The sequence below is a fragment of the Syngnathus typhle genome, linkage group LG4, assembly GCF_033458585.1.
Source record: "Syngnathus typhle isolate RoL2023-S1 ecotype Sweden linkage group LG4, RoL_Styp_1.0, whole genome shotgun sequence".
NCBI lineage: Eukaryota > Metazoa > Chordata > Actinopteri > Syngnathiformes > Syngnathidae > Syngnathus > Syngnathus typhle.
The window spans coordinates 14,778,748-14,803,952 of NC_083741.1; the positions used below are offsets into that span (position 1 = coordinate 14,778,748).

General features: G+C 42.3%; 1 protein-coding gene and 1 long non-coding RNA gene across 2 annotated transcripts; one reads left to right on the forward strand and one right to left on the reverse strand.

The window, feature by feature from the left end:
* Positions 1-1,911: 1,911 nt before the first annotated feature.
* On the reverse strand, positions 1,912-24,321 carry cgnl1 (cingulin-like 1). The gene is made up of 19 exons (XM_061275985.1): positions 24,145-24,321; positions 20,511-22,137; positions 19,983-20,077; positions 18,191-18,293; positions 17,786-17,887; positions 16,961-17,097; positions 16,564-16,705; positions 16,066-16,278; positions 9,964-10,170; positions 9,782-9,886; positions 9,554-9,706; positions 9,039-9,209; positions 7,741-7,902; positions 7,521-7,610; positions 3,849-3,932; positions 3,545-3,669; positions 3,180-3,288; positions 2,939-3,102; positions 1,912-2,862 (listed from the first exon to the last, which is right to left on the reverse strand). The coding sequence occupies exons 2-19, from the start codon at positions 22,083-22,085 to the stop codon at positions 2,706-2,708; spliced, it is 3,894 nt and encodes a 1,297-aa protein (XP_061131969.1). The 5' UTR covers positions 22,086-22,137; positions 24,145-24,321; the 3' UTR covers positions 1,912-2,705.
* LOC133152414 (uncharacterized) lies at positions 6,445-9,802 on the forward strand. Its single transcript, XR_009714128.1, has 2 exons — positions 6,445-7,327; positions 7,417-9,802. It is a non-coding gene; the product is annotated as an uncharacterized LOC133152414 (long non-coding RNA).
* Positions 24,322-25,205: the final 884 nt, after the last annotated feature.

Sequence of the window (25,205 nt, forward strand, 5' to 3'; positions counted from 1 at the left end):
CCTGCTTCCACACTTGATGTGTTCACAACCGTGAAACTTCCGGAACGTTCATGTCACAAGGTCTGAGGTCACAAGGTCACATGCACGTTGTTGTGGCTTTATGCTCTGATACACTGTTGTAGTGTTGTCACTAACCGTGGGTTGCTTACTGGTTGTTTCACCAATAATACACGGAGGCAAGGATGCAGTACAAGTCGATCTTTTACTGCCCGCTCAGTCAACATCTCCCCGACTCTCAATACAGACAGACCACACAGTCGAGCACCGAGTGCTCGATTCCAATCTACCACACACGTGAAATCAACCAATCACAAACAAATGGATGCTCACATTCTTTCTCCTAATAAGTGCTAAAAATGGTTTATTATAGCATTTATCTCACCACAAACTGCACAATTAAGCGACTTAGTCTCAAAGTGTATTACGCGGGCTCCCTGTTCCTGTTGAGCTAATAATGAATATGTACAAAACATTTCACATGGACTTTTTTTATTTGGTTGTTTTGTTGTTGTTTTAGCAAACACGATGTATGAGTGTTCATGAAACAGAACTATCAAAATTTGGATCAGCTTCACTCACTAAAAATTGAAGTATTTAATTGTTTATTTTCATATGAATAACTACAATTGATTACATATACATAAGACAATGACATTGTGGGAGGGATTAATTTGCTGCCCTTTTGCCTTCTGACCGCTAGAGAGCAGCATAGTACTGTATGTACTGTATTTAAGGCTGCGTTGAGACGCAAGATCCACACAATCTGTTATATTGCTAGGAAATCAAAACATAAAGTGAAACTTGTGTTTTATTAGTTTACCGCTCAAGTGGGATATTTTATTTATTTTATTTATTTTATTTATTTTATTTATTTTATTTATTTTATTTACATTCTGATGATTATTTCAGAAAGGCTAAAAAAAAATCCAGTTTCATAAAATTCAAATATTTCACGTGACCAACAAAGGACTATCTTATTGTGAACATAAATCCCTTCTGAGAAAAATATTTTCAGTACAGTACTCTGTTGGGCCTACCCCACCTCCTGCACGTTCTTTGCACTTACTAAAGACAATCTGGTGCATTAGGGTGCACTGTAGAGACACTAGTTACCTAGTTAAGGTTGTACTATTAGGCAAAAGGTGTTACTAGTAGTAAAACAATAGTTGTTCTACTCGCACGCCCTATTGTCATTTCACTAGTGCACAGATTTGTCTTATGAGTGAAAAAACAGAGTTTACGACTGACAAATGGACCTGAAGACAAGTATCAAGGATACGGGATAAATAAATAAAAACAGCTTTGCACACTAACTTGTCAATAGAGCCAACTTGCCTGAAGTGGCTCAAGCACTTGTCGGAATGCCAAGAATGATCACCTTGTTACTGCGCTTTTCTTGCCGAACCACGTTAACCCGCTCCACTTGACACAGATGGAGAAGGGCCACCCCAAAGGTCAATTTGTCCATTTCACACTGAATGGCAACCCACAAAGGTCACTCAAAATGCAGCCTTGAGTATTCACTTGCACCTACTTGGAAGAATCAATTGTCTTTCTGTAGCTTTAGGGGCAGAAAGCGATCATAGGATCACTTTAAGATTTAAGATTGGGAAAACAGAGCTGAGAGGTGACCGGGAACCTCAAACTAAGATGACTGCACCAACACTTCTGAAAAACACACAACTGAAATGAGCATGTGAGTTTATTTCAGTATTGTGCTTAAAAGAGTTTTGGTATTGCCTCTGAGTGAAGAAAAAGTCAGTAGTGTGAGGGTGAAAGCTTTAGTCACATATGCGAGCATTTCAGTACTGTGTGTGTGTGTGTGTGTGTGTGTGTGTGTGTGTTTCACTTGTGTGTGACAACATTTCTGTTATGTCTCGTGTCGAATGTTGTAAGAATATGAGACGAGTGTTCGATAAGATGGAAGCAGGTTTATTGAAGTCACAGCAGAACAGTACAGAGAGGTAGTGGCAGGAATTAGCTTTCAACCCACTTTGCAGCCTATTGCTTCATTAAAGGCAGTGCAAATAATTCTTACAGTGATGCAACACTTTTGATTGTCAGTTTTGTCACATTCCATCAGGAATATTTGGGGAACACAAACAACTGATTGCCACAAAAAAATAAAGGTAAGCAGTTATTGATTTGTTCATTCGACTGAATAAGAGGCAGTTAAAGTACATTGTCTGTCAATTGCGTAATGGGAGTAAAGAAAGACTTCAGTAGATGTGAGGCTGATATAAAAACATAAAAAAAAAAATGTGTGTACAAAGTCCCTCCCTCATTAATATTCCCAAAAAGCGTTAATGAAGCTAGGATTTTTTTGTTCATATAGACATGAATAAATAAAAAAAAAATCCTTTCTTCTTACGCTCATTAAAAGTACATTCCGTTTAAAAGAGCAGTATTAAAAAAAAAAAAAGATAGTGAGACATTTGATAAGAGTTATAAAAATAGAGGGAATGTCATGCAGAGGCAGTCGTGTGCAGTCCATTCAAGTTGGCTATTCATATTCTGGCCACACTTGAATGCTGGAAAATACAAACCAACTCAAAAGTATTGACATCTCTTTCAATGACCCCGGAGCTGCTCAAATAATACTGAAGCAATTCAATGATATCCCACTGGCGGATGGAAATCATTTCAGCGCAGTCATTTGGTCCAACAGTCAAGTTCAGCGTCGTAACATTTGTTTGTTTACTCCCCTACATGCTGAAGGTGGACAAGAGGTTGTCTTGACTGGACGAGCGCTTGTAGCTGGAAGTGGAGCTAAAATACGTCTCCCCGTCCGTGCTGATGTCATCGTCGTCATCGTCGTCGTCGTCCAGGTTGTTGAGCAGCGGTGCCGAGGTGCTCTTACGCCTGCGGTGGAAAAACACGTTTGGTATTTGTGCGTGGTATTTGCCGACTGTGCTGTACGGTCACGGTTCTTCTTTACCTCATCTCACTGCGTAGAGACTTGAGCTGATTCTGCAGCTGCTCGTTTGTTTCTTGTTGCTCGTCCAAGTCTCTCTGTAGCTTCTTCTTGCTGTGCTCCAGTCTGTCAATCTCCTCCTCAGCCTCGTCCATCTGCCTCTTCAGGGCCTTCAAGCGCAGATTCAACTACGGAGCACAGGGGCATGGGTCAAAAAGGTGTGCCGTCTTCGTCGGAGTGGAGAGAGTGAGCGGGTTTGACGTACTTGGTCCTTTTGATCCTGCATGCTGTGGTGTTCTTCCTCCACTTGCATCATCACTTCTTTAACCTTCCTCTCTAGCCGACGGTTGGACAGTTGCAGGTTGGCCCGCTCCCTGAAAGACATTACGGACATTTTAATATTCAACTCATCGCCATCTGGGGAGTACAATTTTATTTGGTTTTTATTTATTGTCATCTTGTCGTTCCTCGCCCTGAGCTGTGGCGGGACAAATCCGGTTGTCAGGAATTAAATGATAACAGAGAGAACAGAACTTCTCTGCGTCTTCACTTTCAAAACTTGAAACAACCTTTCTATTTTCATCCCTTCAATCACTTTCTCTCCACTCCCGCTGTGTACTTTGACCTTACCTCTCCTCCGCCTCCAGACGCTCCTCCAGCTCATGAATGCGATCCTCCAGCTGCGCAACCTGGCCTACTTTGCCGGACTTTTGCGAGCCCTCCAGATCAGCCAGTTTGTTCTTCAGGTCTTTGCTCTGCGGAGACCACGAAGAGGTACATGAGATTGTATGCTTGTGCTCTCACGCAGGAAACGGATGTTAGAATTGAAGCCATAATTTCACTAGTATGATTATGGAAAGACACATTATGGATGATGTGATAGTGTAGTGCGAGTTTGAATCAGTCTTCCTTTAACGCAGGAGTGGGTATGTACCTGTCTCTCCAGAGCCATCTTGTCACACTCGGCCTCCTGCCGGCCAGCCCTCTCCTGCATGAGTTCATTCCTCATTTGGTCCACCTGTCAAGCCCAGACACGGTCAGGGCTTCACAATTACTGTGACACACTGTCTGCACAAACCCGATGTTGCGCCGAGTACGGTGCAAAAACAATAGAGGCCTTGTCGTTGAAGCGGAGAGGCGCTGTGGTAAATTGGCATAGTGGACTGTCCGGTTTTGCCGCATTGTAACTTATGCGGAGGCCTTCAATGTTGCCTCTCGATGACACAATGTTGGGAGAGGAGAACACGTGCACGGTGGTGCCTTGAAATATTGGACTTCATTTTAATTAGCTTTGTGACCTCACTTGTGCCTCAAAACACTCAAATCTTTTAATGAAAATGAATCAATCTGTCACTCATCTGTTTCAATGCAAAAATCCAAAAATGTAGTGTCTTAAGTCGTAAAATTTCACGCCAAACTTTATAAAATTATATAATTAAAAAACAACAACAAATAAATAGGATGTAGAGAATTTGCATCATGATTAAATCAATGCAGCCCCAGAATGACTAATATAGACGTTCTGATGAATTCCCGGCTGATGCTCCAGTCCGCTTGTTGTTTCCTTGCAACTCTCAGACCCATTTTGAAATAAGTAAACAAAGTATGTCCACAAGACTAGAATCCCGCTACCACCTTGTACCAATGTATTAAAAACTCTTCAGGGAGAACATAATATTATATACACAGCACGGATTCCTTACCTCTGTTACCAAGGGTGTCACAGAGTTACAATAATCAAAAGTAGCAATAATTTGATAACGCTTAGAAACAACACAGTACCTTCACACACCCTGGCTGCACAAAAATAACATATTAAAGTGGCACAACACATCACAAGGGTTACTTGCAATGGCAACAAAATATGATGGGAGAGCCTAGTGAGGATAGCTTTCAAGATAAGAGCACAAACCAAAAGTGCAGTGTTAGATGCCTTTGTCTTCCTGACATGTCAGAATTTCATCAAATCGTGCATCAAAGCAATCAAATCATGCGTCAAATCAAGTCATCAAATCAACAATACATGCGTGTGAGTATTGCCATATGACTGGTCAGTTTTGTTCAAATATACATTGCTTGACATTTTAGAATGCAATCACATGAATGCTATTAGTTAGTTGGTGCTTCCCATTATGTCTTAGCATTTCGCTAATGGATATATAGAGACAAAGTGGTTGCTTTAAATACGTGCAATTCTCTGTTTTATATTTGTCTTGAAACATCTTCTGGGAGTGGCGTTAAAAAGCCTCATTTTTAAAGATGTATTTACTATGAGCTACTTGTTGTGAGGTGAGCCGGAGTAAGTAGTGACTAATTCCCTAATGTGTCATTTCAAATGAGGATGTTGACAACGATAATTCCAAAGCCGTCCTTATTTAAGAATTAGGTTCCTCCTCCACGCAAGATGACCACAACAACATTACACGCTCAGGGAGCCCAGTTCAAACCAAGGCGCAAGATGAAAACCAATCGATTTGGCCACAAAGCTTAGAATTGGTGATATTTTATGCCAATTAGCGGGTGACAGCGGGCCACTGTGATGAGCGATGGGCCCCATAACGCGGCGCACCCAGCTCGGCGCTTGGGGGGTGCTGAATCAGCAGACTGGAACGTGCGGTGAAACTAATCAGCTCTGGGAGAGGAGAAGAGGAGATTACTCTCATTTAGACAGGAGGGGAGCACCTGCTACCAGGAGAGACGCAGGTGTTCCTCCTGCTGCCTCCATAGCAATACACACACACACACACACACATGCCCACAACGCCCCTAAGTGTGTGTGTTTGTATGGCTAGCCATTTGATCGTGTACACTTGATACTAAGTAACACAAATATTATAGCCTGACTAAGAAAATTCAGAATGCACATTTCAAGTGTTTGTAAAGTAATTTGAGCAATAAATGGCACTGTTGTAGATAGCTTGGTTTAAGCACGACACATCGGTAAATTCCATACGGCTCCGTGTGGCTAAATTACGGCATTTCAGCAACCACGCCCCAATGCGCAGCATACACACGGGGCAAATTTTCCGGAAACGCGCACCGTCTGAACTATTTAAATCACACGGAAGTGGGGGAAACATGGCGGACAAACAAGGCGTAGGTTCAGAAGTATATATACACGTTTGAATAATTTGGCTCATGAAGACCACCACAATTAAAATGTCAAAAAGCAACTCTTGAAAAGAAATTGCTGGCACACTAAGAAGGGACAAGTGGTTGGAATTTGACAAAGAGAAATTATAAAAAGAAAATTTTTTTTTTTTTCTTGCAACTAAAGTTCTTGCTCTTAGTGGTTGCTATGTTGCAGGCATAGGATTCTTAAGACTCTACTAGACTATAGATCTTAAACTGGATATCAGGATATTAAAAATAATGTTCATAGTGTTTGCGTATGTGCGGGCGCAGTCATGCAGTCAAAGACTGCAAGCTCTCAACCTCTTGGAATGAAAGCTCAAGTGTTGCCGTGACAACCGCCCTGAACCTAAGCCACTTATTTGTCTCTGCCAAGTTTTTTTTCCCCCTCGAGTTGAAGGAGATTTGAAGTCTCCCCTGGACTACAAAAGTTCAAAACTCACTAGACTGAAAAGAAGCTGTCCAACTTGTCATTTTACCGTCCACGTGATTGGACCAAACGGGTACGTTACGCAACACGCAGAGACAAAAACATCGTCATTGGCTACCTTATTATAAATACTAGAGATGGGCCAGAGTTTTTTTAAAGTAATTTTGTGCTTTTATCAAGTTTAAATGCAGGTGTTGCGTAGTTTTTTTGTTTTTTATCTACAATGCATTAGAGTTCCCCGTTTTATTTTTCCTATGTTTGATGTGTACGTTTTCTACAACATTCTAATTTATTGAGATCTTTATTGAGACTTGTAACAGCATTAAAAAATTAATTTCACCCTTTTAAAAAAACCATTTGTTAAACGTTTTTTTTTTTTTTTTTATCTAAATTTGTTAGCCTGTCCGTAGATTTTTCATTCTCTGTTAGCCTAAGCTAGCAGAGTTTAAGGGCAAATTATTTTACATTTAGTACATTTGTTTTTCTTGTTGTTTTGTGTTAAATTTGACAGTGAACTTCAACAGGTTACAACCACCATAACCCAAATGTCTTCTTTTTTTTGCTAAACCAAGCAAAAAGTCAGCCTATCACATGATATATAGTATTTAGTACTAATTTAGTATTGCTGCATGGAAATCTCAATTATTCTCAGACTCAAAAGGAACAGAACAACTTGCAAGTGAACTCTGCAGCCTGAGCCCCGCCTGCATTTTTGGACTTTAATGGTCCTTTGCGGCTGGCAGGCTGCCAAACTCCCACATTACACAAGACCATCCTTACAAAGCAGCGACCTGCAGTCAGCCTGTCTGTGTGTGAATGTGCACATGTACACTAGTCAACACGTTCATCTGGTGAGTGGGTGACACGTTGCTGTCATTCACATATTAGTAGCTAAAGACGTGATTGTAGCGGGGTGATGACATCTGGATCTCATTTACAGGTTTAGATGGAGAACAAAGACACAGCTGGGTGAACTAACATGAACATGGACAACAGGTCATTGACCCAGGTGAGTGCTTATGATGAAAATGTTCATGTGTGTACCTGCTCTCTCCCTCGGTCGAGCCTGTCCATCAGCTGGTCTCCATTCTGACGCTCCTCGTCCAAGTCCAACTCCAGCTGAGCGATTCTGTCCTGAAGAACGTCACACCCATTAGTAAATGATGTACAATATCTCACCAATATTTTACAGCACTGGGTGATGCAAAGTGTTCTCGATAAATGGACGTTTAAATGTGTGAACAATTCATCTGGTTTACCGCACCTCCATGAGTTTGAACTGTCGAGTCTTATCATCTTTCGAGTGAGTGTTGGTCTTCACCGCTACCTCCAGTTCATTAACTTTCTTCTCCAACATCTTCTCATTGAGCACAGCCTCATCTCGCTCCTGCTCACAACGACGTAGATCATCCTCTCGGCGCAACAGCTAAAAGCAAGGATGAAAGAAAAAAAAAACAAGAGAAATCTTAAAATTGCATTTTTTTCTGAAATTGTATGTACCTAAATGTTGAAACGCATGAACGCAGGCCAATAACTCCGATTATATATTGTATATCACGTCGTACTATTGTGAGAAGATGTAAAAAAAAAAAAGTCTGCTTGTAATTTTATCTAAATTCTGCCAAGTTGACATGGGCGGGGACTGTTGGGGCATCTCAGAGCAGCTGGAAAAGCAAACTCAGGAGAGCTGAAGGAAGGAGGATGTGAATCCAGCCAGCACAGCTTTAACAACAATGATATCACAACCTTGGATGTCCTCCCCCTATTTCCTGTGCAGCCGTTGGAGGAAAAAAAAAATGTTTTACTAATGAGGACAAAGCGCATACTCGGACGAAAAAAAAAATGTTTTACTAATGAGGACAAAGCGCATACTCGTACATGGACCTGAGCGCGGATCTCAAGGGTGAGCTCAAAGCTTGTGGTCAATTATATTCCCTTTACGGTATGTAGGTGGCAGTAACGTGCATTCAAATGGCCTCGACAACTATCCCAAAACTGAAACTTCTTTGTTTTCCACCCAAGGTTTTCACAGTGATAAATATAGCACTGTCCAGATCCACTCTGGTTTTACCAGTTATACTGGTCACAAGTGAAGGCAAAAAAATGACTTCTACGTCTGTGGGGGTGAAGTGAACAACAAAATTACAGTTTTAGAACTCAGAATGCCTCACATGAAAAGATCCTGTTCCAGATGCTCCAGCATCGTTTGCGCTATTTTATCAAACTCAAAACTGGAACAGAGCGACCACTGTAAATATATGCTCAAATGCTCGCCCTTGGGTATGTAAATATTTGCGTAATACATAAAAGAATAGAAGGCCAGTGCCCTCCCTCTTAAAGAATAATTCTTCCCATTCATCAACTTCTGCAACGAACAAAGGCATTCCTAACATTCTCACGTGAGTGACGAGGATGAATTTGTCATGTGCAAACAGTGCATTGCGACAAGAGATGTTAAGAGATGCCACCTATGAAGCACAAGATGATTTTGACGGAGTGTATCGAGTCGAGATGAATCACAACGGATGTTGTTCTGCATTAAAGCCTTGATTTGAGTTGTACCTCCTCTTGCAGCGTTTGGGCAGCCAGCAGGTACTTGTCGAGTTCCTGGCCTCGCTCCTTAAGGAGCTTCTGCAGCTCCGTCAGCTCCCGCCGGTTCTTTTCCTTGTAAATGTCAATTTGTTCCTGCAACTCCCGTGTTGACGACTGGGACGCGTCCACGATGTCGTTCATCTGTGGGCACAAAGAGCACAGGTCAAGTTAAGTTCACCTGTAAAGGTTCCTTGTTTCCTTCCTCGCTTCCTCCCTCGACTTAGTTTAAAAGGTGTATTGTATTTCTCACCCGTTCAAAATGTTTGTGTGGAAGTGAGAATTAGAATTGTTTGTATTGTTTAGATTACGCAATACTGTCAGCCTGATTGAGTTGATCTGATATAACGACAAAAATGTGTTTTCTGGAATTTGTCCATCGGTGAGAAAAGTCAATCAGGTGGAACAAGCGCGCAATTCACTGAAACAGCTTCTTGAGCTTCTACAGCATTAAGCTGTAACTTAAATGCTGGGAGAGAAGCACATGCCTCTTTCTGAAGTTTCTCCACCGTTCGGTCCAGCAGCCGCCTTTCGTCCTCAATGTCATTCTTCATATTCTTAAACTGCTCCTTCTGTAGCTTCTCCTCTTGAAGACGCTCCTCCAACTGCTTGTGCTCACCGATCATCTTGGAAAAGTTCCTCTAGCAAAGCACATATCAATCACATCATGCGAAAGTCAGATTTGCCTTAGAGCAACCAAATTGAAAATTGCTCACCTGTACATCTTCAAGTCGTAACGTCAAAGCTCGGTTAGCACGAGACATTTCCTCTTCTTGCTCCTTGATTTCATTTAAAGACTCTTCCAGCTGCTTCTTCTCTTTCTGTAGAAGTCAAGTTAAAAACATTTGACGACGCTCTTCAGGCTCTCGGTCACCACGGGCGAACGTTTGGTCGTCACCTCCATCCGTGCCACTCGGTCTCCCAGCCTGCTCTCCTGCAGCTTAGCCTCGTCGATGATGCGGTTGAGTTTGGCCACTTCGTTTTCCAGCTCTTGCGCCCGCTTGCGCAGCCGTTCCACCTCTTGGCTCAGACGATCCGCTTGGCCCTCCAGCGTGCCCTTGGCTGCCTCCATTTCAGCCTTCTCTTGGACGACCGCCGTGCTGCTCTGGAAGTGACGAGACAAGATGACTGACTGGCTTCAGCACACACGAGGCTCACAAGGTGGAAATGTGACTCTTGATGTGAAATTTGAAACTCCTTGAAATATTTTGTTGATTTGATATGTGGCTTGAATATGTTTGTACATGAAGCTGACATAAGATGCATTATGCTCCGCATAAACTATAATGCAGAGTTAAAATAAGTTCAAGTTCAAAGTCACTTTATTTATTTATATAAACAACCTGGCTGAAGGACTTGGGATTTGTGCTTTTGCTCACAACTCCTGGACCATGTTTTCTGAGAGATCATGAGCGTGTGATGGAACGCTCTGCATAAAATAGGAGTGGCAGGTGGAAGTAAGTTTACAAGAGTTGGCTGACAACAGCAGTGCAAGTGCAAATCTTACACCGGTAGACCAGATTAAGTGGTTTCAGTCAAGTTGACAGCTTGGTTAGATAGGAGGCTTAGTGAGATGTGATCGGAAGCAACACTTTGTGTCATTTGGGTGGAATGTCAAGGAACAGGTTTGGGAGTTCGCTGTTTATCTCAGCTCTGCTCAGGGCCCTCATGTGCGCGCCCAACCACCATTGTAAATATTCCACAACAGAACGTATAGGTACATACAGTAAACATGTTTGATAGATGTATGGAATGTTCTGTTCTGTCATATTGTTTACCATGTAAGGAGAAGTAGTTATGGTTTACCCTGTCTGAACTTGAATTGCTCAATGGAGATGTGGGAGTGATTTTTCAAGATAACATGAGACATATCTGCTTATGTGAGATCATCGCACTGTTTTTTGTCAACTCTCCTTGAAGCCTTAAAGACTTCATTTCGGGCTGCCTGTTGACATAACTTATGATCCGGTATTAATTAGACAAACGGTGCCAAGTATGTCAGGGCCGATACTGCGTGTGTGCGTAATTTTGCACGCATGCAAGTACACATGTGATAGACACCTTTGTTTTCAGTAATACTATAGAAATAAAGAGATACATAAAAAAAGAAAGAAAAAAAAAATCATACAATGTGTTATTCAGATTTTTCTCTCTCGCAGTGGACATGTTCAAGTTCTTACTCCATAACAATTAACATCCCTATTTTGGCACATTTTGGTTTTGTGCCGTGAAATTGTTCTCCTGTCAAATATGTACCTTGGCTCCATGTTTTTTGAGAACAGCAATAGTATCGTATTGTAGTAATAGTACATTTCTATAAGGACCTTGGAGTTTCTGTTGTAACCTGAAACTTAAATCTTCAACCATTAATATCCTGAGTTGAAAGGCCCCACTCATCACGCTGCCGCCACTTGAATAGACACATTTCTTCTCTAGGGCAGAAAAGATGAGACAAAACTTCACTGCTGACAGGCCAGTTGGGCCAGTTCTCCAAGTCACCGTGCAGGAGCCCGGAGATCCACTGGTGACATTTTTTTCAGATGTAAATGTGTATTGCAAATATTGTTAAACTTATGAGAGAATTGCAACTGTTCAACCAGTCAAAGCAAAATGTCTTAGAATTGAGATCACTATTGGTGCTGGTTAACGTGAGCAAGTTACGAATCTCTCGAGAAGGTTTGCCTTTTTTTTTTTTACAACTTTAAGAATCAATGGCAACCTATAAAACAGTCACAGCTTATGATCACAGCTGTAAGAGAGATTGGCTGAAGGTAAGTTCCAAAAATGTTACAGAACTGATACGGGCAGTGTAGCCTTGTGCACACAAAGTACAGCACCAGCAGTTCATTGGCCCAATTCCCACACTGTGTTGAATCAACTAACCACTGACCTGTAACGTGACAGGTCACTGAAAGGACTGCTCTCATACACACTAGACGGCCTCAAGATTAGGTTCACATTTAAAAATCGAATAGGATCCAATACAAGGGCAGCATTAAAAATTCCGGCTTTACATAAATAAAGGTCAGTCAGGGTTGACACGGTCAGTAAGGTATTAATTGAACAATGGTGTTTATAATTGTGGTTTTAATTTGCTTTCTTAGTCATGATGATAAAGAGTTAATAATTAAACACGCATTCCTCAAGCTTACCCAGCAATCACTGAGGGATTAGTAGTTCTAAATAAACAGTCCCATAATAAGACGTATGATTTGTAACTCTTGAAATAAAAATAAAGCGAGTGCCATACACGTGATACATCCAAATATTACCGATGACTATTGTGTCGCTACGTGATAAGGACTGAAAATCTGTTTTCATCTCCCTCTTCTCATTTCACTCGGGACTTGTATATTCAAAGTGTTTGTACAAAGTTGTACATTAACTGACTTTGCGACTTGTGAGCCATTAAATCGTGTTGCTATTCCCAGCGATTCAATGCCCAGCAGGATGAGGAGCGCTTCTCGTTAAAACTGGACTTAAAATGCAATCATTCGGTTATAGTAATATGAAAAGAAAGACATCAACAACATCATTCATGGAGCAATAGAAAAGCATGTTTGTCTGGTATTAGGAAAGCAGACTCTTAAAACATTTTAACGACACCGATCGAAACGTCTCACGACTGGTTGTGTGAAAATGCATCGCACATTGGATTACACAGCTTTTGTTTTAAGCTGTTTCCAGTTTTCTCATTTCCTGTTAGTGCGAAGGACGTTGACTGCTGAGCAGGAAGCTCCCAAACGCATGATTTCTTCCATTCGGAGGCAGCTGCAACAACATGCTAACTGTTAGCAAATCGAGCAAGCGAAAAAGCTACCGTCTTTTTTCCATGTATAATGCAGAAAATGTAACTAATTTATTGTCCTAAAATCTGGGGTGCACATTATACATGGGTACAATTTTTTTTAATCCGGATATCATACGGAGGCCGCCATTACACTTGCGTCCAATAAAGTTTGTCACGACAAACAACATCGTAAACCAGATTAACCGGAGACCAGAAGCAAATTGAAGAGGCTCCATGATCGATATTAGTTACGATTGCAGGCGTTCAATTTAATACGCTATCGACTACTTTTCCAGGTTGAAGAAGACAATCGAGTCAAAGATGGAACAAAGAGTAGAAACATCAAGCAAGACATCAGATTGTCATTCATTATTTAAATATTCGAAATAGAACTGGCAATAGATTCAAAATTCAATTCAAAAGCATAGTCTGAGTCACGTTCTATTCATAACAAATAGAAGCAATGACTTCTATTGTGTGACTTTGGTCTCCTAGGACAGGAGGACAACAACAAGACAAAATATTCTTGCCAGTGGCTCATTTCACATGGCCCTGACTTTTAAATGATTCTGCAGAAAATGATCTGGGCTGCTTCTTTTCTGATGTACAGTACAGCTTTTGTAGGATGTAAATATTCCCCAAAGTATAAAATCTCATTTCCTGATACGCCCGTCAACAGTGACAGTCCGTCCACTGTTTCCTCGCTCCTCCACTCCACCGTCACCTGCTTATTAATCAACTCCTAAAGCGACGGCGCTATCATCAAACGCACAGACTCATGCCGGCCCCTTTTGAGGGGAGGCTTTTCTCTAGGCTGAGAAAGTTTGATGATCAGACAGTGAAAGTTCAGTTCACACCCTTCGAGAGTTGACTCAAGAGGCGGGTGAAGATACCAGCGAGGACACAACTGGCTGGGAAATGAGCTAAGCGACAGCACAGCAGATGTAAGAAGTCGACATGATCCTGTTCAACAATAAATTCCTATTACAAACAAGACAGATCAGGGTTTACTGTTCCAAACTGTCATACGTTTGCACGACATAAGAACTAGAAAATAAAAATACGATAGGGAGTAGGCCCAATTTTCTTAGACTACATCTGAGATGCATTAAATGCCCAAACAGAAACTGTAGGACCCCACAGAGACAAATTGAGAAGGAGCCCCAGGTCACAAAGCTTGAGTTGAATGAAGCGGGTCATTCTCCACTTTGACCTTTGACAACCCTGGAAGCAAACCAGTCTCTCCGCACCTCACCCGTCCACATTGCTTGCATACCAGAGCATGCTGACGCCAAAGGCTCTCATTCCAAAAGTGCACACGTTTTCAATTACAGAGCGCCGAGAGCTCAGGCGGGACTCCTGAAATCGAGTTCCGATCCATTTGAGAGAGCTCTGATGACGGTTTGGTAAGCTTCATCAAATTCCGCACATTTCTGCTGATGGAGAACACAAAGCGCCTTTCAAGTAAAAGACACAAAACAGACCCCTCACCTCCTTTCAGGGGCTCTGCCTCGCAGTCCCCTTTCTACAGCACACTGACCCACTTATTGAGACAGTCCCAACCCCCGCTGGTGTTATTGTGTGAAACAAACTCATCATTCACTTTCACTCGAGCTTCACAATTGCCCCCACTCTTTTAGGCCTTTTAGAGGGGGCACAGCGCAAACTGGGGAAGGGATGCTCATTAGATTAGTGATGGCTTGCCATTGCAATTACCTTGCAGACGTAGAAATTTGGTGCTCCACTTTCCTGTACGAGGGATCTGATTGTCACCCCAAAAGAGGTGGGCCGCACAAAAGAGGAGGTGCTTCGCATCCTGTCAGCAAGCTCACGCATTTTGCTCTTTGCAAGTAGATTGTCCGCTTGCGTTTATTTTATTTACAAAAAAAATAAAAATATTGGGAGCTTGACCAATACGCATTTCTCACATCTACCTAACACAATGAAAATGAAACTCAATGGAAAATCTTTGATTTTCTTCCTTTCTGGTAAAATAGGGATGTCTCAAAGGCATCTTAAGGTGAGACTGACTGGAGTGAGGACAATACTGCAAGCACACAAAAGGAAAGCCCCTAATGAGCAAGCAAGTTCGATCTTCAAAGAAAAGCAAACAATGACTTCATCTTCCGAAATGTTAACAAAAGCGGTGAGGAAAGACCCTTGATGGCAAACTCCCCTGGGAGGTGGGGCGTGCAGTACAACAAAGGAACCGTGCACACTGGTCAGTCTGCTATAAGCAGCGCCCTCAGGAAGTCGATCACAAGGACAACTTCCACCCTTTGAGAAAAACAGGACGCACAGCGTCGTACTGAGACGCACTGGAAACAATGTTGCCATACACCCCTCCTCCAAACGTCACTAAAAACTGTGCACGGTATAAAATGTCCTCTATTTATTTTTCGGAGATATGGACTGTTTTATCACTTGTAACGTTGTCAAATTCGGAGTCATAAGGGAGGCCGACATGTGGGGGTTATCAAGAGACGTAAATATATCGCCGCATTCCCTTTACTCTTTGGAATCATTTCAATGGCATTGCCACATCGCAGGCAACTCTCAACTCCAAAATGTTTCATTATCAAACAATGTACTTTTAAATAAAAATAACACACCCTGACAAAGTTGAGGAGAAAAATGCTGACAATCTATATTTGTAACAATCGTTGTGTTTTGAGGTTCTTTCGCTCTGGATACAGTTGTGTGTGTACGTGTGTGTGTGTGTGTGTGAGAGCTGAGGCAAAGTACAATGTGTGCAACATCGGCTGTTTAACAAACAAACGTATTTCATCATCATGTGCCTGCACTGAACCGTTTTTTTGGAGAGTACACTGAGGCACGCCCATTTACACACTACAGACAGCAAAAGCACGAATGTTTGTTTTTGTTTTTATGCCGAGTGCTGCTTGGCAAGCTGATAAAATAACACGGCAGGAGTAATAATTACTGTTGTGATGCAGCAGATGCGGATGAAGCCATCTGCTTTATTTACCGTACCAAAACAAATGGTGCTTTGCTGGTTAGATAATGAAGCTTTTAAAGAGGGAGTCAATTCGATTATTTTTGTTGCAATAATCTGTTCTATACGCTGTGGCGGTGTGATTAACACTGTGCTTGTCGAATATTTGAATGATGTCAATGAAGCAGAAAACTTCTTTTTATCTATCTCATGGGGCAGCCATTTTGGAATATCACGGCTTGTTCTACGCTTACCTGCTTGGCCTCCTCCAAGGACCTGTGCAGCCGACTGATCTCCTTTTCATACTTCTCCTTCATCTTGTCCATCTCCTGATCGTGAGCGGCCACTTCCTCCTTCAGGGCCCCCTTCAGAGCCGTCAGCTCCCTTTCACGCTTCCTCAGAACATCCTCCTGCTCTTCCTTGGCCACGAGAACCTCTTGCAACTCCATCTTCAGTTGCATTATGTCCTAGAAAAACAAATACTTGGACTATTGGCACTATCTTGACTTGCGAAAACGCGGAACATTATACTTGAAAGACTTTTAAAGTCTCATTTTATAGAAGCGTCTACTAAAAATGATGTAAAAATATAATTGCCACAGATTCAATTATGACTTAAGTGTTTTTTTCACAACCAGTGCCACTTTTTGCCCTACAAGTAAGCAAGCACCACAATTCCCGCTTATCGTTTTAGTTCATGAACATGAAGCTGGATGATTGGATCAATTCTTGTAGGCTGAACACTCCCTTACCGCCATGATGGCCTCTCTCTCGTCATCACCAGCAGTCGTCGTCTTGGCCGTGTCCAGCTCGTCGTGCATCTCCGATAACTGGTCCTGCAGGTCTCGGATCTCTGTCTGGTATTGCTCCCTCTCCATCTTCACCTGGAACAGCCTGACACGCCACGCAACACGTCACAACACACAGCAGTCGGCCCACACGCCATATGTAACAATTGTTCACACATGCCAACAGCAGCACCTGTGCCGGGTCTTAACTTCAGGGTTGAGGTCAAATGACATGTCACGAATGTCTAAATTGCTTCCAAGGTGATGTGAAAACACTCAGAAAAACTATTATACAACTGAGCAAGGGCATCATCAACGTCAAGAACGCGTTGGTGGAGGTGTGCATCCTTTGAGTTCTTACTCTTCAAGGGTGCTCTGGAGTTCAGTCTCGGTTTTGGCCAGTTTTTCCTTCAAGCTTTTGCACTCATCTGTAGTCCGGTCTAGTTCCCGCTGCAGCTCCTTCAATCTTGAAGCCGCCGTGCTGTCCGTCTTGTTTTTCTGACAGACATACACATGTCAAGCATTAAGGACAAAATTGCTGGCACCCCTCTGTTCATGAAAGAGGAACCCAAAGAAGTCGCCAAAATAACGTGAATCTGACTAAAGTAATAAAAGAGAAAATTAACAAACCTGTCTGAACAATAAGGGAAACTGTAGTCAAGGAACACCAAGCTGTTTGGGGCGGCTCTTAAAGGCTTTACCTTTAACGTGCTTGTTTATCATTTTCTTTCTTTCTTTCTTTTGCTTCTCGTGGGCCTTGTTTAAGGTGGTACACACCTTGTCATCCAACAGTACAGTAAGTACTCATTGTGCTTTAAATAGGCAGCGCGACTTTATAAAAGTGTAAAGACACCTTGGTTGAAAATGTCACAATGGTCAAATTATTTTTAATCTTTTCTCAAGGCACAATCATTTTGTAACGTTTAATTCTGCATTCAGCATTATCTGATTGACATTGGGCAATTGTCATTCCTCAAGTTATTATTCATTAAAAGAGGGCGACCAATAATTTTCTCCACGCGCTAACACACAATGAGGGTCCATCCAAATCTATTCGCGACTGCTCATTGTTTGCTTTCTGGGGAGCAGCCTCGAAGTTCAGAACAGGTTTGATTGTGAGATGTCCAATAAATCTGAAGTTACATAACCCGTTGATCAAAGAGGAAATAGACAATGTTTTTGTTACCATTCTTTGTTCTTGAAGTTGTTGTTTCAGTTCGGCCATTCTTTTCTCCAGTGCAGTGTTTTGCTCCTGCAGGGCTTTGGTATGTGCAGACAGGCCCAAGGCCTGATAGAAGAACACAATGTAAACTTTTTTTGCTTTGGCTTGCTAGCAAGAATTTGATCTACAAGCGCTTCTATTTAATGGTGCAATTAACATAAAACATTCTCTATAAGGAAAATAGTAGTTGCTCCTCCACCCAAAAAAAATAAAATAAAAGAATTATAAAATAATAATAAACTTTGTGGATCCGCAGGTGCCGAAGTGAGACTATGCAGTCCATTGTATATTGTTGGCAGATCTGCACAGTTAAACCTTTGGTAATGGACAGCCGATAGGAAAAAAACAGAAGCTCGAACAATATCTCACTTTTTCATCAGGAGGGCCTGCCGTGGCTCGAGACTTCAGCGTTTGAATCTTCTCAAAGACCAGGTTGACCTTTCTCTTGGTTGTTTCATCATTATCGGTGCTACTGCAGACAAAGACATGCACAGACCAGTCCAGTCAGCAGAGTGTACAACAGAAACTCTGTTTTGCGGAGGATGCTGGCGATTCTGGGAATAGAGATCAGTCATTCCCGGCTTAGAGAAGGTCAGGAAGGTCATGCTGCTTTGATCTGACACCTCAGTGCGCCTCGTTCAAGCCTCTAACATAACTATGTTGCATCATAATTGAAGAAATGCTTGCGGGATGCTGTTGAGGAGTCGACGTAAATTGTGGCTATAAGCAGCTTGTGTATAATCATGCTTATTGTTTGCTCTCTTTTTGTGTGTTGGATTAAGTGATTGAAAGAGTGCCAGCGGCTGTGTCTATCCTGAAAATGATCCAAAGGTTGGATGTTCTCTGTCCTTTTTTGTGGATCCTTTCCTACTGGCTTGCTGTCGTCACGCCGACTCATTTCTGCATGGAATTGTGCGTGAGAGGTTGTGCTTCAAACTTTTTTGTAACTGAATACTTTTAGTGTATAGGTTGGTTGTTGCAGCCCTAAAAAAATAGATTATCTCTTTGAACAGCCCAAATCAGTTCGAATGAGATTGTGCATGACTCTCTCATTTTCAAATATGCGGTGTTAAACACAAAAATCCTAAATGACACAGTGCCGTGTTGGAATCCTATTTTTTTTTTTTTTTTTATCATCACAATTCCAGAAAGCAACAATGAATTCCACCTCTTTACAGGTCCTATTTTGCGTGTCTGTAAATTTTAGTGGATGAAAAGTATTTTCTGGCAAAGGCTTTGGGAGGATCCACTGTCCCTTGGAAAAGTGAGTGGAATGAAAAGCATCAGAATCAATCAATCGAAAGCTGCACCACTTTCTAATGATGTATTATTTCTTTAAATGAGGTCAGCGACGCACAAACGTTCTCTCAGGCTCTCTTCTCCTCCCACAGATGACTTCCATTATACATCCACAACTCCTGTTGGCGTATGTTTGTCTTTGCGCCCTTGAGAATCTATCTCGGGTGCAATCTCAGCACTTCCATCTGGGTTTCCTTTGTCGTCCTCTGACTCCTGACCTGTACCTCCGACACACCCAAACAGTTTCCTGCTCTTTTTCGAAACGACCATTCGTTGTGCCAACGACTGCAATAAAATTTTGTCTCAAAAAAATCTGTAAAGTCTGAACAGTTAGATCATGTGGACATTTATGTTGCCACAATCTGGCTTTCATTTGCTGCCTCTCGCGGCTCTTGCAGAAACAATAACCGCCGTATCGATTAGACTCCAAAATATTTTTCTTCTTCTACTCAGTTTAACCTTCTGCTTTCTTCTTTTGACGGCCGATACGTGTCAGATTACAGACGCAAACACAGAGGCTTACCCTTTGATTTACACTAAAGCTGAGAGAAAACACTGAGGCAAAGTGAGGTTGTGAAGAAGAAAAAAAAACCCACACAGCTGGATTGTCTGGCTGGGTGGGTAAAAGAACACATTCCTGCACTTTTATCAAACAGGCCAGCGCCGATGAAAGAAAAAAAAAAGAAGACTCCACTAACTCCCACTGAACAACTTCTCCCAACATGATGCATGACCTAAAATGTGACATTGGGCTGAATTTGTGGTTGAATTTAGAACGAAAAGACCTAATAACTTTTGTTTTCACCGGTCAGTCGTGAAAAGAGGGAGTAAAGCAGAACGAGGTCAAGCTGTAATAACTCACCCGTCCTTTAGGTAATTGAACAAAATTTGCTTTGCTGTCTCTTCGTGTGTTTGTTGTGAAAGCTCCTGCTGACCTTTCAGGAGATCTGGTGTTGCCTGAATGGGACAGGAAATGAGAGAATGATCAGAGCGTGATGACAGCGATGTCGGACTGGTTTACCACAGACCTTCATTTACTGCAACAAACATAAATCAAAATGGCCATTGTGTCAAATTGTGTTCCTGATTGTATATCAATAAAATGGCGGAGCGCCGTTTATTCTGGGTCAGCCACCTGAGACAATCTTCATGCTTAACTTTGTGAAACTCTCCTCTATTAAAAAAGCCTGTATGGTGAATTCAGAGATGCGTTTACAAACACATAATACATGTTTGGAATGTGGAATGTTTGAAATTTGAAACAAAGGATATGCATTTTTTTTTGCTCCACTTCCCATTACCGGAAACACAAATGCTCCAAATTGTACGGAACTGAAGTGATGGAAACAGGCCAAAGGTAAAACCTACTGTAGTGTTAGGGTGATATTACCTGTACATCAGTGTCTGTGCTGACTTTTTTCCCACCAGTTGTGGACTTGGATAAAGATGTTGACAGCTTGCCTGCTGATGACGACGCACTGTCCACTGAGTCTCGATTCTTGAGTGTAACAACTGCAGAATGGCTTTGGCTTTTTTGGTATCCCTGGATGTAGCCTACACCTTTAGAGAAGGTGCTCTGGGGAGATCCAGGGGCACTTGTGACTCGAGATGTTGCTTTGGGGTTGATCATGAACCAGGGGTCCTGATTACCAGCTGCCCTCTCCATCCGGAGCTGGGAAGGCCGCAGGACGTGCTCCATCGATGTGCCCCGACGACGACTCGTTTCATCAAGGGGTCTTGATCCTTCCACCCAGCCGAAGGCGCTATCCACACTGTGTGAGCGTTTCCTATCTTCTGGACTGATCCGGTTTCTTCGCCCGGCCCTTCCACGGCGGTGGTAGCTGCCGTCTTTGCCGTCAAATTTCTCAATAAGCTCATCGACACCGGGAATGGAGCCCTTGTCAATGTCTCGGCCCGACCCAGGCACGAAAGGGATGTAGCGGCGGTTCTCGTGACGGTTGATGGTGTCGGCGTAAAGCGCATCAAGGTTGTCATCCGCATAGAGCTTAGAGGTGGAGGAGGACGAGGAGTGGCGTGAGCGGGAAGACAACTGAAGAACAGGACCGCTGGAGTCAGACCTTCTCAACGGAAGGACATCGGGCTCACGGTGTTTGCAATCAAGGCTGGAGTTGGCACTGCTCACTGAAGTGGGGGACTTGTACTGCGCTTTCTTCTGCTCACTCGTGGGACTGGACACAGCGGATGCCTGGGTCTGTCTTTTGAGTGATGACTTGGACTGAGGTGACGTCTGGTTGCTGAGGCGAGGTTTGGACTGCGGCTGAGCTAATTGCGGCTTGGGCTGTGGCTGGGAATGCTGGGTTGGACCCAAAGACTGAGAAGGTAATTTGGAGTTTTGGAACGATGTCTCAGTCAAGCGCGGAGACGGAGGCTGAGTTTTGTTCGATTGTGCAGGAGCTTTGTTCCGATCTAGGCTAGAAGACCTGTCGTGGTATGGTGCGGAGACAGTGGATGTGGACTGAGTTCCGGTCTCAGCAAGGGAAAGCGGCCTTGAAGGTAGACTGTTAAAGTTCAGAGAATTGGTCTCTGGATCATAGGGCTGCAATATCTCGGGATGCCTCTGAAAGTTCAGAAGGGTTTGCGCTTTCCTTGCTTGTGTATCTGCAGTGCCATCTTGAGAGGCAGTGTACTGCATCATCTGAGATCTATACTCCTCAAAGGGGCTCTTGTTCCCACCCTCCCTGTCTCCTCGAAATTCATACTCATGGTAGTTTTCAATAAAAGAGCCCTCTGTTTCAATGTAGCCATTGCTATCGGGGTCAATAAAGGGCTGAGGACCTCTGTCCTGGTTATTCAGAACCACATAGGGATGTCCATCTATACCCTGGACTCTGATGCTCAGACCGTATGTGCCGCCATTGCTGTGGGGTCGAACGGAGCGAGATGCTTGGGTGTAACTCTGCTGTGGTCCGCTAGTAGGAATGCCCGTCACTCTGTAGGACTCCATCAGGAATGCAGAAGGAAAATAAATCCCTCTCCCTGGATCAGGCGCCCTTCCTCTAGAAGAATTAGAGAGAGTCTATTAGGTAGAAATGAGAGACTGTTTAATTCAATGAATTTGTTTTTTCTTGCTCCACAGCCACACACTCATGGAGCATGAGCTGAATTGAATTATTCGTGTTTTCCATTCTGGAAAGAGTGTTGCTTCCCTGAAAATCTGTGACTCAACATGAGCCACATGGGACCAGGTACACTTTAACAAAGGGTTTGCATATCTGTGACTAACACGCTTGCTATGAAACAATGACTATAGTTATCAGGTGTGAAAAGAACATAGTATACCAGACAAAAAAGGATAACACACTGATATTAGTTCATGTGTGTACCGTTAAAAAAAACATAAATGCAAAATCTGTTTCCCTTGTCATTTACAATAAGAGACAAGTTTGCAAACATTTACAAATGAGCATAATCAGTAACAAAAATACTGTCATTAAAAACAAAAAGATGTTGTTCAGACAAATGTATGCCTGTAAAGGCTGAAACAGACAAAGGCATCAGCAAGCACCACATGTTGCTGTGGACAATGGCTTTCAGCAAGTTCCTGTTTGTATTGCTGATAATGTGATAGATGCAACAATATAAAGACCATGGGCCTGGAAGAGGGCTCTGATAAGGATGACAACAAAGGCCAAGGCAGGATACGTCACACTATGGGTTTAACAGGCCAGGACAGACTAATGGCCGACACCCTTTGTTTCAAATCTGTACATTGAGCAAGTGGGTGGTCAATGGAGGATGTTTACTGTAAAGCTAAATCTTATGTTGGACAGGTGAAGAATCACACCCAGATCAGCAAGCACTTGGAGACGGCAACAAAGGAAAAACTCCCTCGAAGAAAAAAACCTCGCAGAGAAACCGGGCTTTGTCAGCCCAGTTGCCCAACCAATGAAACAAATAAAGTTTCGAAGTGCTTTTTAGATATACGTACATTTTTATTTACCAAGATTTACCAATCGCATTTTGGTTTTGCGTTACATATGGGTCGCTGTATTAGCATCCTCCACCCAATACCTTAAAATAAGGCAATCGTCCATCCCTAATAATCTCAGTTAACCCATTTATTGTATTTACCATAATATGATAGCATTAAAAAAAAAAAGCATGATTCTATTAGACAACTTTGTAAATTTGGTTTTGGGTCATGTGCCCATTTTCGCACGAGCGCAAGAGAAATTTTGAGACGGTTCTGAGTTTTGTGTTTAAGTGTGTTTTTAAAATCTGAAATGTGGAATGGGTAAATCAGTTTTTCCCAAACACGAACGGGAGAAAAGACAGAAATGATGTCTTTCCGCCCTAAGAATAAAAGCTAGTAGCACCAAATGTTTGGAGTAGATGTTGTTCTGCCTTCACCACAGGGCTCAGGTTAGGGTGTCAAATCCCTGCTTTTGATCTGACAGAGCACAATTTTATCTCGCCGTGGGAATTCCTTGTGAAGTGTGAGGAGGCCTGACCATGCTGATAACCTGCTAAACCCACAAGAGGAAAACAAAAGCACTGTAATCGGCGCCATTTGGAGTAGAACGTCAAAAGAAAGTCGAGCTAAATCACTTAAGACCACGGGCCAGCAGGGATTTACACTATGGGAAAATATTAAAAACTTACGTAACCTCATTGGGACTTGGGCAGAGGTGGCAAACGTAGCAGTAAGAAAGTACTTTTACTTCGTTACTTCCCACAATTGTGAGAGTCAAAACAAAAACATATAAGTATTCATTCAGGCAAAAACTCTTAAGTCAAACAGGACATAAATGAGCATTGTTTTGATAGCTACCAACAATTCCCACGATTGACGCACTTGTGCACATCGCTACTGGGTGCAACAGGTGGCTCAAAAGTACTCGAAGAACTAACTGCTATCTCGCTAGTTTTTAAAACAAAAATGCCATTAACGCTCCGAAAATGAGCGAAACTGCTCGAAATTGCCTTTTGATGCCACTTGTTGATTTTGGTCGCTCCCAACAAACGAGTAGGTCCACATCATTGGAAAGCATTAGCTTACTTACCACTCGCAGTCGTCAGTCCGAAACTCCTTTTGCCTGCCGTTTTTAATAACTATAAAAAGATCGTTCTTCAATATCAATGTGGAAAGCGAAGTTGCCGTTTTGTCAACTTTTGTTGATCGCAGTGCTGCTTACAGGAGATAGTTTGAGGAGGAGGAGGACGCTCGCAGCTTCGAAACGGGCCCGCCCCGCCTGCAGAAAGGAGCGCACCGACCCGCCCACCGGGGTCCCTGAAGCAGGCCGGTGGTCCAAGAGCACCACCACAAACTGGACCGACTGGACCAGCCTGGATACATGAAACCATATTTAATACTTTACATGACAGTTACATTGAGTAAACTTTTCAAAACTGGACTCATAAGTGGGTTGGCCCATTTTTCACCCCTCACGTAATACACTCAACAAACGTTTGTTGAGTGTATTACGTGTTATACGTAAACCTGTACATTTCAGCTTTGTGATTTTAAAATTATTGCATCATTAAGATGATTTGTGAAAACTGCATTGAAATTAAATCAGTTAAAATCACAATTCCATCCTTGGTGTGACGGCCTGAAAGTTTTTGATGGAGCTTCGGCAAATCTTTAAATTCGACAGCGTCATCTTGTGGACCAAAATGTAACTTGATGAATGTCATAGAATTTCAATATTGCATACAGATGATACAAAGCGATTAATAACACTGTATAAATAAAAAATATATATATATTTATTTTATTTTTGTAACAGTTATCTACTAATCATCGTCACCGTGACCATCATTAATCACTAGTCTATGAGTATAACCAAAATATGATGGCAATACAAGTAAAAAGAATACATAAATAAAAACAATATTTACATTATTTATTTAATTATTATTTATAGTTATTATTTCTACTTTGAAAACCGAGATCTAGTTTTGAATACTCTCATTTGAAGCACTAACTCTTGTTTAAAACTCTAATTTGAAACCTTGATCCTCGACTTTAAAACCCTACTTTGAAACCCTGTTTGGAACGGATGGATGGATGGATGGATGGATGGATGGATGGATGGATGGATGGATGGACGGACGGACGGAC